The following is a 17,502-nucleotide window of genomic DNA, read 5'->3' as shown; positions in this document are numbered from 1 at the left end:
ATATTACGACATAATGAATAAGACGACAGTGATCTGTTCAGTACTCTGCACAGAAATTAGATTATATTCAGCTTACATAAGTGACACAAATATGAAATTGAATTGTCAGTTGAGTAGCCCTAATCCAAGAATCAGGATATAAGTCCCCGCTCGCTCGAGGCAAGGTTGACCAAGCGTTTTTCAATAGTCAAAAGTCCGACTGCGACTCTGCTACACGTTTGTGGCCACTCTCTTTTATTTGATTTGTCGCTTCAGATCTATTCGGGCTTTAGATTATTAGATAAAGTTGTTTTTCTGTATTCACATTTCACGATACTGCATTATTCGTGTTTCTATTTTCTCCACATCACGTTAAAACGCGTGCGGCCAAGTGTGTGAACTCGCTAGGCGTCGTTGTTGTGAATATAGTGAATATTTCGTCGCAAGATACTCCACCCCGCCACATTTTATCTCTCTTTTATTTAGTGATTTGACAAACTAGAGCTATGTCTGATTCTTCTAATGACGATATTCCGTTGTCGCAGCGGACACAGGGTATGTTGTTGTACTCGCCGTTAGACGCGTATTACGCGCGTTGATTCGTTTCACCAAGCGACGTGGTGACGCTAAGTAGTGTAGGTTTTCGAATATGTAACTGACGCTATTACTCTAGACAAGCGGAAGCGGAAGCTGAAGGTCGAAAAAGAAGAATCTGATTTCTCTGAGGACGAAGTGCCGTTGGTATGTCAAGCATTTTAGCAAATGAAAAAAAAAAGATAATTCATGAGACTTGTGAGAAAGATAGTCCTAACATTATTTTTTATAGAAAAAGCGCGGCAAGAAGGCGAAGGAAGCCGTCATAAGGAATACTGTAAAGTCTGCACCTGCAATCAAGAAGCAAAAATCAGAGACTAAAGTTGTTCCCCATCCTTCGACTGCCCCGTCTATCAAGACAAACGGGACGACCAATGGCAAGGCAATGAAAGCTGAAAGTGATCTCAATTCAGCACCGGCTGTCTCTCTTGCTAAAAAAAAAGGTGGCAAGAAGTCGTCCGCAACTGATGACGAGGGCAAAACTGAGCAGGAGCAGGAAGAAGAGGAGGCTTACAGGTGGTGGGAAGCAGAGCAGAATGACGGTTCGATCAAATGGACTACACTTTCACACAAAGGTGTATTGTTTCCTCCTCCTTATGAGCCGCTGCCGAAGCATGTCAAATTGCAGTACGATGGTAAGCCGGTTGATTTGCCCATCGAAGCTGAGGAAGTTGCAGGATTTTTCGGTGCGATGCTAGAGACCGAGCATGCGAAGAACCCGGTATTTCAGAAAAATTTCTTCGAAGATTTTAAAACTGTGTTGAAGAAAGCAGGTGGTGCGGTATGTGATTTAACGTTAAAGACTTGATTATTCTACAGCTATAGGTTACTAATTTGTCATAGAACGTGGAGATTACCAAATTTGAAAAATGCGATTTTAACGATATGTTTAATTATTTTGAAGCAAAGAGGATAGAAAAGAAGAACATTCCCAACGCTGAGAAAAAGAGAATCAAGGCTGAAAAAGATAAACTTGAAGAAATGTACAAGATTTGCTATCTCGATGGCCGTAAGGAAGTTGTTGGTAACTTTCGAATTGAGCCTCCTGGTCTTTTCCGAGGCCGCGGTTCTCACCCGAAAACTGGAAAATTGAAGGCACGAGTCATGCCGGAGCAGGTCACTATCAATATCGGAGCCGAAGCTGAAGTTCCGCAGCCTCCTGATGGGCATAAGTGGGCGGAAGTTAAGCACGATAGCACTGTCTCTTGGCTCGCTACTTGGAAAGAAAACATCAATGGAGCGACAAAGTATGTATTTCTGGCGGCGAATAGTTCACTGAAGGGTATGAGCGATTTCAAAAAATTTGAAAAAGCTCGCCAGTTGAAAAATCATATTGATGCCATTCGAGAAGACTACCGTCGTGAGCTGAAGGACGAGAAAATGGTTAATCGTCAGCGGGCTACGGCGATGTATTTAATTGATGTACTTGCTTTGCGAGCTGGTGGAGAAAAAGGTGAAGATGAGGCTGATACTGTTGGCTGTTGCTCGCTAAGGTACGAGCATGTCACTTTCAAGCCGCCAAATATTGTAGTGCTTGATTTCCTGGGTAAAGATTCTATTCGGTTTTACCAAGAGGTTAAGGTCGATAATCAGGTCTACAAAAACTTGAAGCTTTTCAAACGAGATCCGAAACGGGAAGGAGATGAACTTTTTGATCGTCTCGATCCTCCTTCGCTTAACAAGCATTTGCAGAATTATATGCCCGGTCTAACTGCTAAAGTCTTCCGTACGTATAATGCGTCAAAGACAATGCAAGATCAATTAAAGAAGATTCCTAATCGAGGCACTGTTAATGAGAAAATGGTTGCATTCAACGCTGCAAATCGTGCAGTTGCCATCCTGTGTAATCATCAGCGTACGGTATCCAAATCCCATGAGCAGTCTGTTGGAAAAATTGAAGACAAGATTTTGGAAATTAAATTTCAGCGATTTCGCTTGAAAATGCAGCTCGCTCAACTTGATCCTTCGATGAAGAAGAAAGATCCTGCTTTTTTCGAGCGTGATCCAGAGCTCACGGATGAAGTAATCGATAGGTTGATTGACTTAATAATCACACGAGAGCGCGAGAAGGTTACCAAGAAAGTTCTCAAAGAAAACGAAAAGAAAGTCGCTGATGGTGAAAAGGGTCTATCAGAAAAGGAAATTGAGAAGGAGACTAGAGAGAAGCTTAAAGCGGTCGATGAACTTGCTGAGGGATATAAAAAGGAAAAGAAGAGCGATTTCAAAAAGCCGGTAGTGTCGGTAGCGAGTCCTGAAAAACTCCAGCAACAGATTGAGAAATTGAGCGAAAGAGCAATCAATACAACGCTTCAGCTCAAAGATAAGGAAGATAACTCGACAGTTGCGCTAACGACCAGTAAGATCAATTATATTGATCCAAGGTTGACTGTTATGTTCTCCAAGAAGTTTAATGTTCCGATCGAGAAGTTGTTCTCCAAGACACTGAGAGAGAAATTTAAGTGGGCAATTGAGTCTGCGGACGAAAACTGGACTTTCTAGTCGGACGCTTGGATGATTTATGCCACATGTATTTTTATACTTGTTTTCGTTTTTATAAATCATAATTAGAAGTCGCAGAGTTAGGAAGGGGCGGCAATCATGAAATCACTGTGTAGATATATTAGGTAGAATACCAAATATATTCAAATATACTAAATTCTATAAATTCAGTAAGTGAGATAATAATGTACATCGCAGACTGCAAATTAGGAATAGCGCAATAAAATATAAACCAGAGATCAGTTCAGGAATCCAACTGTTTTCTGATATGTTCAAACAACTCCTTCGCAGTATTCTCCTGTCCCATTTTTAGAGCATACTGCATCGGCGCCCCATTCTCAAATGCCGAAATACGAATAAATTTTTCGCTAGCCATCGAACTCTTCATTCCCTGCATGATTTCAACGCCTTTGTGTATAGGCAAATTTAAAATCACGCGCAATACTCCATCCGAGCGCATCACTATACGAGTCTTTGACTTTCGTGCGCGTGTGGCCGATGTCGACTCTTTGCTATCTGAATTTGGAGAATCCGTGGTAGATACTGGTGTAGCATCCGACTCTGGCTCGTCTGTGAGTTTGTTGATGTTCAGATGAAGACTACCCACACCTCGCTCTTTCCATCCTTCAGCAGTTCTGGTTGGATCAAGAGCGTAAAGCTTAGCGCGACAGCTGAAAAGTGAAGTCTCCATCTCCTCACCAGTTTCCACTTTCTTCTCTTCCAGTTTAAGCTGTACATATGGCTCGAAATCGCCTGTTGTGTCGTCGTTCTCCGCTTTGTCGTTACTTTCGTCTTTTTTATCTTCGTCTTTATTGTTTTTAGGTGTATCTTTGAATGCCGCTAGAAAGGGATTCGAAGATACAAATGACGAGAAAGGCTTCGAAGCAGAAGACTACAGATATAAATTAATTAAATGCATTTAAGAATCATCAAACAAAAAAATACGTACGGCTGAGTCCTTCGATCCAAAGATTGATGATCCAAAAGAAAAAGGAGAAGCAGTCTTTGCAGGAGCATTGCCGAATGCAGATGAAGAGCCCGACGATGCATAGAAACTGAATGGAGTAGGTTTTGACGATGATTCAGAGCTTTCTTTCGAATCAAATTTTGATTCATTGACAGATTCAGAAGATTTGACTAGTTTCTCCTTTTTTAATTCTTCTTCAGCCTGTTGGTCAACATCCGCAGCTTTCGATATGTCTTTAGGTTGCTCCTTGCCATCGCTGGTAGATGGTGCATTCTCTACTTTCTCTGAAGAGAGATCACTCTTCTTTTCAGAATCATCTGGCTTCTCTGACTCGGCTATACCAACAGCACGAGCCCGTTTCTGTACACTTTCTTCAGTTTCTGGTATGGGAGGCGACGATTCTCGACCGCGTTTCCGTGAACTTACGGATGCTTGCGTTATGGAATCATCGGCTTTCTCGACGTCATCTTTGTCAGTTGAGGTAGTTTGATCAGCTAATTCAAACACTTTGTCAGCATTCATTCATGAGTACAATAATATTGCAACAACATACCTTCCGCTTCAGCTGTAGATGGTTCTTTGGACTCATCATCCTTTGAGGTCGGCACACTTGTTCCTTGTACATCAACCTCTGATTCCACATCAGCAGGCTTCTCAGAGGCCGCAGATAGATCGTCCACAGATTTCTCGTCCGTTTCATCCAATGGCACTGCTTCGACAACTTCTTTTTCTTTGTCTGGCATTATATTTTGCAATTACGTAAAAATATGAAATATGTAAACAATTTACTTGATCCTCGAGTTGCTTTCAAGCCTAACCCTTGAATAAAACCCTAACCCTTATTCTTAGCTAACAAGAATTTATTGTTAGACTTTGCGTACTGAGGACAGACGTGATACCGATTACAGTCAGCGTTTCTTATATTATTTCTATCTAATCAGCTTGTCCGAATATTGCTCTTTTCTTTTTCTCCTGAAGTCATTCAAGTTGGGAAAAAGGGCAGGGTTGTCGCTATTATAATTAGAAGAAAGTCTACACAGTTTTGAGAGATAACTATATGAAGCCCGAATCCTTTTCGTTTGATTTCCGAATATCAAGTTTATGAAACGATGAATCGATCAGGTACCTTTTGAACTGAATTACTTCTGTTTGTTGAAATTAACACTCAACTGCTTGTAGGTCAACTACCACAGAATCGCTCGCATGGCTTTTCGAACGTAATCACTTCGATGAATAGACCTGGTAGTATGCAACAGCAGCCTATAAATGCAGCGGCTGTTTCTGCCTCTTCGGCAGCTGCGAATAACCAGCGGGGTAGGACTTGGATGTTTGAATTTTTGTTATTTTTTTATGAATTAGTTCTGAGGGTTGAACTGAACGTTTCACCCTGATGACTACATGTCGTAATCAAGAGACGGCGCAACTGATTATTTACTCACACTGATGAATTATAGGTCAAGTGCCATTGTGGGGAACAGGAGCATTTGGGAAACCAGGTCCGGCGCAGCAAACTCCTTCCTCTGCTATACGATCGAGCAATACCGGACTAGGTACCTTAGATATGAATGAGTTCCCGACACTCGGCCAGGCTACAGCCAAGTCATACTCTACTAGCTCAGCAAACAGCAATGGAGGTAACTCTATTTTTGGTGGTGGCCAACAGCAGTATACCTCTAGGCCAGGAACACAGTCTCCTATGCCGATGTCGTCGCGAACAGGACCTCCAGGTCTCGCGCAACAGCAAAGTTTAGACAATGCTCATCAGCAGCAGCTTTATATGCAGTCGCAGCAACAGCAATTGCAATTCCAACAGCAACAGCATCAGCAACAGCAGCATCAGCAGCATCAGCAGCATCAAATTGGTCTTCTTCCGACGCATGGTGATCAGATTGATGACAAGAATTGGCCGGATAGTCCTCTGGCTGGGCTTGGAGGCGGAAGCACTAATGCAGCTGGAAGCAGTGCTCTGGCAAATAACAGTTACGCTGGCAATTTAATAGGATCACTTGTGGGTGCACCTGGAGCTAGCAGTAGTAATACTAACGGTACGCACCTGGATGAAGGATCGCGAGATTATGGTGAACAGCAGCGGCTTGAGCACGAGTATTCCAACATGCTACGACGAAATCCAAACGACGTGTGGAATGTGCAGCAGCAGGCGCAACAACAGTCGAGGCCTGCCGATGATGATAACAATGAAAGGACTTTGGAAGGAAAAGAGGTTAAAGGGGAAAGCATGCCATTTGGATTGAGTGGGCTGATGAATTTTATGAAATTGGAAAGTAACAATGACCTTGCTCTTCTCGCGATGGGCAGTGATTTAACTACCCTCGGTCTGAATCTGAACCAACCTGAGTAAGTCATTATACCTCCAAGTGTACATTTTTGAGTTATTCTGACTGTATATTTAGTGCTGAACCTCTGTCTTTGACATTTGCGTCACCCTGGGCTGAAGCTTCGAATTCAAAGGTTGAGCCCGATTTCCACCTTCCAGCGTGCTATCATGTGCAGTCTGCACCTCCGCAACAGACAAAGATCTCCACCTTTTCCGACGAGACGCTTTTTTACATCTTTTACTCGATGCCGCGAGATTATATGCAAGAAGCTTCTGCGGCAGAGCTAACATCACGCAACTGGCGCTATCATAAAGAGCTCAAGGTATGGCTTACTAAAGATCCCGGCGCAGAGCCATTACAACAGAATGCTCATTACGAGCGCGGAATCTATACATTCTTTGACACTAGTACATGGGAGAGAGTCAAAAAGGAGTATGTATTGTATTACCAGGCTATTGCGTAGGTGAGGACGAAGGTGTTGTGTGGTTCTTTGATTTATAAGTCTAGAAAATTTCAGGTACTATGTTTACTCTACAAATTTGGTCCAGTTATTGATGGAGATAGACACGTCCAGAAATTTATTGTATACTATAATTCTTAAAATAAAATTCCTTCCGCTGTGATATCATGGTATCATAGCTAAATTTATAGAATATTATAATGTTTAGCGATACATCTTGTAGCGATTTTGATCCGTCCGGTTAACATGTGATGATAAGCGAGATCGTCCATATATCTATATGCCACACTATTTTCCCGTCGTCTGCTTGACAATATTTATAATAGACTCGCCATTCTGGTATCTATTAGATGGCAGACAGACACAAGGCTACTTTTGGCACTTCGATATTTCCGCATATGAATCACGAAGCTCAGAAACAGTCCAAACGCTTAATTGTTCTTTGCGACGGTAAATATCTATATTGATTAAATCGAGATATGCGACTACCCATTGACAGCTTATCTAGGAACATGGCAGAATTCACTTCGTTTAGGAAGCTGCTATCCTTCTAATATTACGCGTCTTGCAAGAGCAATCAAGCCTCAAAGTAACGACGGAATGATACCCCAGATTGTGTATTATCAACCTGGTATCGGCACGTCGAGAGCTGATTACTTGAGTAATTTGTGGGGAGGCAAGCTTATTTTATCCAAAAGACCTATCAGTATATCTTGTTAATATTTTTCTGAATTGCTACTAGGGACTGTTGGAGATGGGTTTATAGACCAGATCGAGCAGGCTTATTGCTTTATCTCCTACAACTACGCTCCGGGTGATGAGCTTTTCTTCTACGGATTTTCCAGAGGTGCATACATGGTTCGCTCGATCTGCAGTTTTATTCTTGGCTTTGGCATTCTTTGTAAACCGGGTATGGCGCGCTTTCCCGAACTATTCAAGGCGTATTGTTGTCTTGATACCGCCTCAAGGACAGAGACATTAGCTGCTCTCAAGGCAGAATTAGTGAGCAATGAGATGTTAATTCTTGGAGAGAATATCCGTGTAAAGTTCATTGGATGCTTTGATACAGTGGGTACATTAGGAGTACGTTCGTTCCTCCCATTCTTAAAGAACGAGTATGCCTTCCTGAATCTGCAATTGAATGAACGTGAGTAGCATCTACATGTTAGTCATCTGAGGTTGCGCTAATACTACCCCTGTTGCAGGTGTTGAAAACGCTTATCACGCTCTTTCTCTCGATGAATCTCGCCTTCCTTTTCGACCGACTATGTGGTTCTTTGATGACTCTAATCCAAATATAAAAAATTACAGACAAGTCTGGTTTACTGGTGCACACATCAATATTGGTGGAGGCAATATGGGTCATGAGATCCCGGGAAGTAATTTGCTTCATTTCGACGACTCAGCATCTAAATTCACTTCAGCTCGTGCATTTCGACCATTTCGTCAAATGTTAACGGCGTCTTCGCGAAAAAAACGATCAACTGGATCATACAAAGCTATTCAAACAGATGAATCACCCAACGTCCTCTCAGACGGTACATTAATTTGGATGGTTGCAAAAGCCAAATCATTTCTCGACTTTGATGAAGAATATCTTCATTCCAATATCCGTGCTGCAAGAATTGCGCGTGATCAAGGATCACTGCCAGGATACGGCGGAGATGGCTTTCATCCACCGTTAAATTCATTACCGCAACTTGAATCTCAACTCCAAAGTCCATGGTATAATGGTCCTGTAAGTGATGTTTATTCTGGTAGATATATGCTTTGGCTGTTGTTGGGACGGCACATAAGACAAGTTTTGGGTTATATGCCTGACGAGGAAGAATTCAAGAATGGTGTGAATGCCTCCTTTATCAAATCAGGTCGGGCGTTACAATCGCTGATACAAAAAATAAGATTACGATTTGTAAAGAGAGGCAAGCAGAGCGGAGGTGTGATGACAAATGAATATATTCATAGATCTGTACTTGACCGGGGAACTGCCCATGATGCACTTCGAAATGTATCCTGGGAAGGCGCGCATTCTGCAAGCGAAGACTTGTCAAAAGTTGAGATTGAAGAGTACTCAGATTTTGAGCTGAGGTTCTGGGGAGATGAAAAACAGTTTGCATAAAACGAGTTTCCTAACCTGTTTAGATAATACCAGCCATTTCTGTTTTAGCTGTTGGGTTCACTGTTCTGTCAACTTTTTAAAGTTGATTTGCGCTGTCAATTATTCAATATTCTAAATCCCAGCGGTTGCAGATTATTTTTCGACTACATTTTCAGTACTTTTCCTCTGTATTCTTATTGAAATTGTGAAAATGCAAATACCAGTTCTGCAAGACAGCAATTGCAAGATCTATGTCTGTCGCTTGCAAGCAGTTGGGAGGAGCACTCCTAAGATGACGAGCAGTTTAATTAATATATCTCTTCCTAGCCATTTTATTAATGTATCTTCCTACAAATTAAATATGAGAACCGCATTTGACAGACAAGTTAGAATACACGTGGCTACTAGGCGCATATGTGTATATTTATCAAATATCTCTAATTTCAAATCAGAAGATAACGGAAACAAATAAAAAAAAATTTACGTGGCAGTTATCACAACCTTTATTTAAGCTGTAAAGTTGTCTTCGTCGTCAACTGGACGTTTCTTTAACACCAGAGGCTTACCCTCGATCCGCTCGTAAATGTCCTTAACATCATCAGTGGTCGTCTCAAAATGACTTGTCGCGTCATAGCTTTTCGAGATGTAAACATGGTCCTTGGTGCCATCTTCGACAGGTTCGAGAAGATCAGTGATTCCAACGAATTTTTCCACGACAGGGCCAAGCAAGTGCATAGCGGGAGTAATCTCGTTCAATGGATTGTCAGTTTCAATTATAGTAGAAACAATAGCTAGGTAATGACCTTCAGAGGCAACCTTGTGAGAAGCCGAAACCATGGCTATGTAGATATCGTGTTTCCTGCCAATTTGGTTCTGTGGAATCACAATCTGCAGTGAGTCTGCATTATCTGTGTTGGGAATCGGGCGCGTAAGAACACAAATTACACGAATCACTTTTCCAGTCTTGCGAACTTTTGTCGGGAAGTAAGTCGGGTCTCCAATGATGATCTTTGCACGAGCAGTCTCGTCTCCAGAACGAACACCGACAGCGACTCCGTTCTCGTAGACAACCTCGTCCACCGGCTTGTCAAGCATATAGGTACCGCCATAAATAGCAGACAGTCGAGCAAATCCTTGAGGCAGCTCACCTAGACCGTAGAGAGGGTAGAGGTAAGGAGACTTGCCGAAGCGAGCCATCGATTTGGCATAGAGTAAAATGCGCTCGACGGTCTCGCGAGCTGGCTTTGTGAGGTAGTCATCATCAAGATAGAGAGCCATAGCATGGCCAATAAAATCTTTGGTTCCTGCCTCAAGGCCGAATTTTGTGTAAACCTCGAGCATAGAGTTACGATCTAAGTTGAGACCCTGGTAGGTAGACGGGTTTCCCTCCTCATAGTTGCTTATAAATTCGAAGAAGCGCTTCATGCGACGCTTCTCAAACAAACCCATCAGCGGAGATCGGATAGCTTCCATCTCATTGGAAGGCACTTTGGCGATCCGACGGTCACGATAAACATAACTGCCAGAGATTTGCTTGAACTCCATGTAGCGAGTGACATTAGTGTGCTAAAATATGATATAATGAGTCAATTTGCTAAATAATAGTAGATTGAGGACATACCATGAGAATATTGGTCAATTCTCCATTAGCCATCAAGAACTTGGGAATCAAATCGACGTTCCAGTCGCGGTCACGGCCAAGGCTCTGGCGGACTGGCTCGCCGGGACGAAATTTCTCGTAAATCTGAACAAAGATTGGTAAGCTACACAAGCACAGATAGCTTAGAAATTTCGCCGAGAAGATACCTGAGAAAGAGACAAACTTGCACTCTCTCTGTCAAATTAATTAGTATTTGGTTCTACTCGGTTCGTTAAGTAAACATCGAGAGGAAGACATACCCTCCATAATGGTCTTGTCGGTCAATGTGAAGGACTTTCTTTCCTTCGACACTGAAGATTCCAGACAAAATGCACTCAGTCAATCCTAATATTCGACTCAATTAAAATGCTGTCCAAGACTGTCAAAAATCTAGAGAAAGCGGAAGCATACCAGTGCCTGTTCGCAAAAAAGTGATATCACAGTTAGCAATCTGTATCCAAGGATAATAATGATATCTGGGTCGATAACATACCGAGCACAATAACGTCGTACTGCTCATCCATTTTCTATCAGATTTACACTAGAATATATGAAAGAAGCAGAATAAATGGAGGTAATTACAGCCTAGTAATGGATAGATAGAGGACGTCTGTTGCAGATCGTAAATTCACGTCACTCTTGTTATCACGTGATAATCTCTATTTATGATCAGACCGCTTAAAAGGTGCTATTGGCAGATATACAACATGCGGATACATCTGGCGACCGTGTTGGTGTTCGCGTGTTGTTTGAAGAGTGTGTATGCTTCTATTGGCGATCGTTTACCTGAATTCCACCAGTGTGTCTCAAAATGCGTTGCTTCGATATGCACGGAATCGCCAGAGCTGCCGCTTTATTTGACCGTGTTCGCCTGGGATTGTCCGCAAAACTGCGACTACGAATGTCAGCGAACGATAACAAAGGAGAGAATTGATACAGGCGCAGTTGTTGTGCAATTCCATGGAAAGTGGCCATTCAAACGCTTTCTGGGGATCCAGGAACCTGCGTCCGTCATTTTCTCGATACTGAATTTTGTGCCGCATTATATTGCATTCAAATACTTTATATCTTCGCATGCACAAATAGACGATGTGCGGTCTGGATTTTATATGCGCAAGTACTATATTATGATTACAGTCGTGGGAATGAACGCATGGATATGGTCATCTGTTTTCCATTGTCGGGATTTCACCTTGACTGAGCGATTAGATTACTTTTCTGCGGGGATCACGGTCATGTCGGGTTTTTACTTTGCAATGATTCGCATATTCCGCCTTGATAGACCTTCCAAAAGATTCCCGAGAAGTATACTATCCGTTATATGCGTGCTCGCAGTTGCTTTGCATATCTCATATTTGTCGTTCATCAAATTTAGCTATTCATACAATATGGCAGCAAACGTAGCAGTTGGCTTACTGCAAAACTTTCTTTGGACCTACTTCTCGATAAAGTCATACTTTTTTTCTGGCAAGAAAGACAGCCTCTCGCTTGTTCCGCTCGGCAATGTGCTTCTCTTAGGTGCAGCCATGAGTCTCGAGCTATTCGACTTTGCTCCATTTTTAGACGCAATTGATGCACACTCATTATGGCATGCTGCCACTATCTTGCCATCCTTTTGGTATTATCGCTGGATGAGACAAGATGCTGCGCAAGAGGCGGGGATCAAGTTGAAGTTGTGAGGAGAAAGCAGCAAGAATGAAGGCGCAGCTCTGGTTTCAGCGATGTGTCATTTACTCCGCCACCATCAACGAGATGCATTAGTCTTATTGATGACATTGCTTTAATATGTATTTATAGACTGTAAACTAGATTTATTTTGAGCAGTCTCGGTTTACTAGTAGCCTTTCCAATGTATCTGTGTGGATGGTTGGATAAAACAAACAGTATGGTATGACAAGTATTAGATAGTTGTAGGCAGTTGCTGAGACGCAGTTCATGCGGCGGGTTCTGAAACTGTAAGCACAGGCCGGTTCAAACTTAGGGTCATGCTTTCCTCGCGCTTCCTTCCAATGTAGTCTTTTGTTATCTGATATAATTCTGTTCGTATCGGCAGTAGTCATAAATCCACTCGCAGCTTTGACCTATTATATATAGCTTATCCTCTCGGTGCTGTGCCGTTGCTACGTGCTGCAATTTACTTCTTGTCCTCCGCAATGCATCTCATCGTCACCGCAGAGACGTCGGAGGAGATCTACACCCTCGAGGTTTCCGGCTCTATGACCCTCTCGGATCTTAGAGCATACATTGAAGCAGAGTCCGGAGTACCTTCGCAGAACCAGCTTCTTTTTTACCGGACAAATACTCTGTCTGGTGAAGATCAACCCCTGTCCTCGTTCAATATGGAAGATTACGACATGATCATGCTCAGGGTCCAGCAGCCAGCTCAGCAACCAGCTCAGCAGCAATCGGGCATGCCTCCTATCTCAGATGCTGTTGCAGATCAGCAGACTGCCGTCATGAATGATTTTGAAAAAGTCAGAATGCAGATGCTGGGTGACCAAGCGTTATGTGATTTAGTTCGGCAGACTTATCCTGATCTGGCAAATGCCGTCAATGATCCCGCGCAGTTCAAAGAGCTCTTGACACAGATCGAAGAATCCCGTTTAGGAGCAGAGGAGATAAAGCGGCGAGAGCTTGTGCGTGCCATCTTTTAGCGCAATACCTCAAAGCTAGTTGCTAATAGTTTTATCTTAGAAACGGCTAAACGATGACCCATACAACGAAGAGTCACAACAGAAGATCCTAGAACTGATCCAACAAGAAGCCGTCATGGAAAATCTCAACAATGCTCTTGAACATAATCCAGAATCTTTTGGACGCGTTCATATGCTCTACGTGCCTGTCGAGGTGAATGGCCACAAAATTAAGGCTTTTGTGGACTCAGGCGCGCAGGCTACTATCATGAGTCCGTCGTGCGCAGAGGCTTGTCAGTATGTCTATTAACTAATTTCTGCGGAGCTTGTGATGCATGTGCTAATATTCTCAGTGTGATGTACTTATTGGATCGGAATTTCCAGGGCGTAGCCCGTGGAGTCGGTACCGCACGCATTCTGGGACGCATTCACTCAGCACCACTTAAAATTGGCAATGCTTTCCTACCTTGTAGTTTTACAGTAATGGAGGGAAAATATGTCGATCTCCTTCTTGGTCTTGACAGTATGTTTTTTCTTTTGATAGTGTTACTATCTCAATTAAATGCTGATAAATATAGTGCTCAAACGGCATCAGGCCACAATCGATCTCAAGCGCAACGTACTTGTAATTGGCACAGAAGAAGTTCCTTTTCTAGGTGAAGCAGATCTACCTATACAGGCACGTCAAAGTAATCTTTCCGAATCCGAAATCGCTGAACTCACTCGTCGCTCTGAATCGGAGCATGAGCGGGAATTGCAGCAATCCCAAGCCCAATTCGAAGAGCAGCAGCGGCAGCAATTAGGTATTGAACAAGGCAACTCATCACAATCACAACAATTACCCGCTGCACAAGTGGAGAAAATACAACATTCGCTTTCGCAACAACCATTACAGCCCACACCTCTGTTTCCCGAGTATGCTCCCGAACTACCACCGCAAGCAACCTCTGACTCTATATCTCCCGCACTACGTTCTCCAAGTACAACTGCTCGCTCTTCAAGTAGTAATCTAGCTTCTCAGTCTCCTCCTGTAGGATTCTCGGAGATGAATATTGCACAATTGGAGAGTTTGGGAGTGTCGCGCGAGGAAGCGATAAGTGCTTTACGGACAGCAAATGGAAATGTAGAGATTGCTGCCAGTTTATTGTTTCAATGACTGTTTTGTTTGGGGTTGTTACTCACAAGAGTTTCTACATTTCTTTTAATTTTTTAATAGCATGAGTTACCATATGTAATTTCGATGGTGTTGCATTGAAGATATCCAAGCTTTCTATCACTCCATTAGCACTTTTAACTCAAAGGATACAGAAGTAATGTTTTGGTTAATAAGTTTAATGCCATGGCGTTTTCTATTTTCTTAATAAGTTGTGATTGCATTACTTTTGCAATAATCAATTGTAGATGCCAGCGAAGTCGTTTAGCCAGATAGTTTCTGAGCCGCAGACAAACCCAAAATTCTGTTTGGCTACGAAGATATCCCTACTAACTACTACTATTATCTATCTTGTACTCAGGAGCTTATATACTCGGATTCAGACTGTTGCAAAATATACATAAAATACGGTCTTACGGCTCATACTTTCGACAAAAAAGCTGGCTAAACAACGACCAATATGGATAGAACGGCGTTATTTTACGACCTTTGTCGAAAAGCAGCTGAGACGAAAGGTGTTAGTTGCTCAATTGACATCCCACAAATTCACATCACAGACGAAGCGGAAAATAAAGAAGTTAATATTAAACTAGAGAGGAAGAAGCGTGATGTATTCACCGATGAAGTCCGCCAAATAGTGCGCTTGCTATCTGTGATTTATTGCCCAATTCGTTGAAGGTGCTAACTACTGAAATAGTATAACCATATCACCTCATTACAGTCTTATTTACTATCGATTCGGCCGGCATATCTCAATGTTTCTACCCATGGAGTTCTCTCTTCGAGCAGCACGATACTAGGCTCTCCGTCCTCTCGCAACTCAAACAGGTCACTAACTAATTCCCAACGCGACGAGATCGACTATGAGTCACGTCTTATAATCCAGCGTTGCTCTAAGCGCGTACGAGAGCTTGAAAAGTTGATTACAGAAGCCGAAAAGTTGGAAGCGAAAGGTGATGGCCATTTGTCGGTCAAAGCTACGCTTGCAAAGCTATTTATCAAAGAAGACGAAGACGTTGGACGGCCCAAAACACTAGCGTTGCACAGGCGAGGGATGACGCAGATGCTTAATAAACTTTTAAAGGAGGTATCAGAGATGCAAACTGAATTGCAGGAAGTTCGGTTGTCGCGGGATAATGAGAAAGCGAAGAGTATGCTCAACAGCCGTGCTTCTGGTGGAACTTATGGTAATGAGAAGAGTCCTATTCAACAGGCTTCGATCACAATGCAAGAATTGCTTTCCGAGGAACATGCGAGAAAGGAGGCGGAAATTGCGGTAACGACTGATCCACAACTTTTACAACAACTCGAAAGCGAAAATACGGCATTACTTGCTGAGTTTCAAGAACGTCTCGAACAAGCTCAACAAGCTGAGAAATCACTGTATGAAATTGCAAGCTTGCAGGGTGAATTGGCGACTCATTTAGCAGAGCAGGCGGAAGTCACTGAGCAGTTGTATGCAGACTCGGTTGATACGATGGGTGTTGTTAAAAGTGCGAATCAGGAGCTTTTGAATGCCCGGAAACGCAATCGGTTTGCGAGCAAGATGATAATTATCATTTCGTTATTCTTGGCTTTTTTCTTGCTATTTGTGGATTATGCTACAAGTTGATGAATAATATTCATAGTAACACAAATGATAGCTTTTCTGTACTATCGTAGTAAAGCATCTAGAAACACTATTTACAATGGCAAGCACAAAAAAAAGGATTGAGAATCAGTAAACGCATCACGCCAGGGTAGATGAATGTAGAAGCACACAAAACAGCCTGATAAATAAAAAATTACATATCGATCTATGAATCCCAATAAAGTCTCAAGAAAAAAAGTCTCAGTTACAATGACAATAGTAGTTCCAAGATTGTGTCCTCTAGTCTGAGTAATTGCTATCTTGTATGCTAATGATATTTCTGTGAGGCTCCATGGAATGAGTGATTATATATTCTCCATTTACAAGATCGTTCTCGTCAGCGCGGACTGCGGCCTCATGCTCGTCTTTGGCAATACCGGCCTTGATGTGTCGTTTGATGATTCGTCTTCGTGCAATGTCACGATCTACACGCACAAACCAGCTGCAGTAAAGTCAGCAACAAGCACTGTAAGTGATTGGATAAAGAAGAAAACTTACAGCTCATCCATCAGGTTGGCGATGCTGTTCCAAGGGGTGTCATTCAAATGCAAGTAGTTTCCTTCTATAATGAGAATTCTATCGCTAGGCTGGATAACTATATCATTTTCCACAGGATCTTTGATGGCATGATCAAATGAAGGCGCATATATAGGTTTCGAGTCAAGTGAGATTGGTTTTCGCAGTTGCTGGACAAGGGCTAAAAGTGAATCAGGGTCGAATGTGAACGGGGCACCGCGTCTGGCTATGGCCTCTTCAGCATTTGGCATGGCAGCAAGGGCTGCTCGTGTGAGATGAAAACCATCCATAGGTACAAATGCTGCTATTCTAGATTGTGTTGAGGAAGAATTTCTGACTAGCCAATGCTGATTGATCATGTCAAGGACGGCCTGGATAAGGAAGAAGTCAGCAACAAGCGAACAGAGTAGAGCAGTGCATTGTGCAAACAAACATTTCCAAGAGTAGTTTTGCCACTTCCAGGTACCCCAGAGACCTAAAAATGTTAAAAATATGATTACAGTGTATAAATACGGGTAATAGAGGACGTACAGCGATGAGAATGCGCTGGTCGGGGGGAGCTCTATTCATCGAAAATCAGTCAGTGGATCGCGACACCAGTTCCACGGCAATTGCACGTACAGCTTGAGCAAATCCAGCGCATGATCAGCCAGCTCAGCAAATGTCGGGTCCATCTGAATTTGGCCGCAAACACTGCAAAATGACGAAGGCTGGTGGAGGTGGTTGTCTGACTGAGGCGGACTCGCTGCCGCGACGAGGGCGTCGGGGGCCGGAATTGTTGGAGATCTGGGAATGAGTATTTTAACAAAGATGGTCTTGCTCCACCAGACTAAATGAGAAGATAGTTGTTTGTATATCTGACAGTAGATACAGCGCTATCTTATCAGACGAGGTATATCAAAGAGAGACCTGAGCCGGTTAATGTGAACATCCTTCTCGGTCGAGCGAAGCCCGGCGGGTCAGACCTGTTTCTCAGTGTTTCGGACAGCGCGCGCTTC

General features: G+C 42.8%; 9 protein-coding genes across 9 annotated transcripts; 6 read left to right on the top strand and 3 right to left on the bottom strand.

The window, feature by feature from the left end:
- Positions 1-181: 181 nt before the first annotated feature.
- V2V93DRAFT_369540 (uncharacterized protein) lies at positions 182-3,229 on the top strand. The gene is made up of 4 exons (XM_066910043.1): positions 182-534; positions 653-720; positions 806-1,354; positions 1,417-3,229. The coding sequence occupies exons 1-4, from the start codon at positions 486-488 to the stop codon at positions 3,070-3,072; spliced, it is 2,322 nt and encodes a 773-aa protein (XP_066765602.1). The 5' UTR covers positions 182-485; the 3' UTR covers positions 3,073-3,229.
- An 87-nt stretch (positions 3,230-3,316) lies between these two features.
- On the bottom strand, positions 3,317-4,782 carry V2V93DRAFT_380213 (uncharacterized protein; the record flags this gene model as incomplete). The annotated part of the gene is made up of 3 exons (XM_066912045.1): positions 3,317-3,964; positions 4,022-4,533; positions 4,593-4,782. The coding sequence occupies 3 exons, from the start codon at positions 4,780-4,782 to the stop codon at positions 3,317-3,319; spliced, it is 1,350 nt and encodes a 449-aa protein (XP_066765601.1).
- Positions 4,783-4,930: 148 nt separating this feature from the next.
- Positions 4,931-7,023, top strand: V2V93DRAFT_369536 (uncharacterized protein). Its single transcript, XM_066910042.1, has 4 exons — positions 4,931-5,161; positions 5,219-5,353; positions 5,494-6,394; positions 6,451-7,023. Exons 1-4 carry the CDS (start codon positions 5,149-5,151, stop codon positions 6,836-6,838), a joined length of 1,437 nt encoding a protein of 478 aa, XP_066765600.1. The 5' UTR covers positions 4,931-5,148; the 3' UTR covers positions 6,839-7,023.
- A 70-nt stretch (positions 7,024-7,093) lies between these two features.
- Positions 7,094-9,262, top strand: V2V93DRAFT_369529 (uncharacterized protein). The gene is made up of 4 exons (XM_066910041.1): positions 7,094-7,285; positions 7,344-7,511; positions 7,578-7,982; positions 8,041-9,262. Exons 1-4 carry the CDS (start codon positions 7,186-7,188, stop codon positions 8,952-8,954), a joined length of 1,587 nt encoding a protein of 528 aa, XP_066765599.1. The 5' UTR covers positions 7,094-7,185; the 3' UTR covers positions 8,955-9,262.
- On the bottom strand, positions 8,970-11,146 carry V2V93DRAFT_386270 (GDP dissociation inhibitor). Its single transcript, XM_066912269.1, has 6 exons — positions 11,066-11,146; positions 10,984-10,989; positions 10,833-10,917; positions 10,740-10,767; positions 10,555-10,677; positions 8,970-10,499 (listed from the first exon to the last, which is right to left on the bottom strand). Exons 1-6 carry the CDS (start codon positions 11,094-11,096, stop codon positions 9,441-9,443), a joined length of 1,332 nt encoding a protein of 443 aa, XP_066765598.1. The 5' UTR covers positions 11,097-11,146; the 3' UTR covers positions 8,970-9,440.
- A 132-nt stretch (positions 11,147-11,278) lies between these two features.
- V2V93DRAFT_369521 (Per1-like protein) lies at positions 11,279-12,587 on the top strand (the record flags this gene model as incomplete). The annotated part of the gene is made up of 1 exon (XM_066910040.1): positions 11,279-12,587. A coding segment is annotated over one exon (973 nt), but the record flags the coding sequence as incomplete, so codon positions are not given.
- Positions 12,588-13,710: 1,123 nt separating this feature from the next.
- V2V93DRAFT_369517 (uncharacterized protein) lies at positions 13,711-14,566 on the top strand. The gene has a single exon (XM_066910039.1). The coding sequence runs from the start codon at positions 13,768-13,770 to the stop codon at positions 14,359-14,361; it is 594 nt and encodes a 197-aa protein (XP_066765596.1). The 5' UTR covers positions 13,711-13,767; the 3' UTR covers positions 14,362-14,566.
- A 109-nt stretch (positions 14,567-14,675) lies between these two features.
- On the top strand, positions 14,676-16,066 carry V2V93DRAFT_369515 (uncharacterized protein). The gene is made up of 2 exons (XM_066910038.1): positions 14,676-14,995; positions 15,056-16,066. Exons 1-2 carry the CDS (start codon positions 14,819-14,821, stop codon positions 15,968-15,970), a joined length of 1,092 nt encoding a protein of 363 aa, XP_066765595.1. The 5' UTR covers positions 14,676-14,818; the 3' UTR covers positions 15,971-16,066.
- V2V93DRAFT_369512 (P-loop containing nucleoside triphosphate hydrolase protein) lies at positions 15,964-17,431 on the bottom strand. Its single transcript, XM_066910037.1, has 5 exons — positions 17,126-17,431; positions 17,036-17,066; positions 16,938-16,979; positions 16,487-16,875; positions 15,964-16,430 (listed from the first exon to the last, which is right to left on the bottom strand). Exons 1-5 carry the CDS (start codon positions 17,176-17,178, stop codon positions 16,229-16,231), a joined length of 717 nt encoding a protein of 238 aa, XP_066765594.1. The 5' UTR covers positions 17,179-17,431; the 3' UTR covers positions 15,964-16,228.
- Positions 17,432-17,502: the final 71 nt, after the last annotated feature.

Source organism: Kockiozyma suomiensis, assembly GCF_038497685.1.
Source record: "Kockiozyma suomiensis strain NRRL Y-17356 unplaced genomic scaffold V2V93scaffold_7, whole genome shotgun sequence".
Classification (NCBI taxonomy): domain Eukaryota; kingdom Fungi; phylum Ascomycota; class Lipomycetes; order Lipomycetales; family Lipomycetaceae; genus Kockiozyma; species Kockiozyma suomiensis.
The sequence above is the reverse complement of the archived record's forward strand: the minus strand, read 5'-3'. Positions and strand labels throughout refer to the sequence as shown.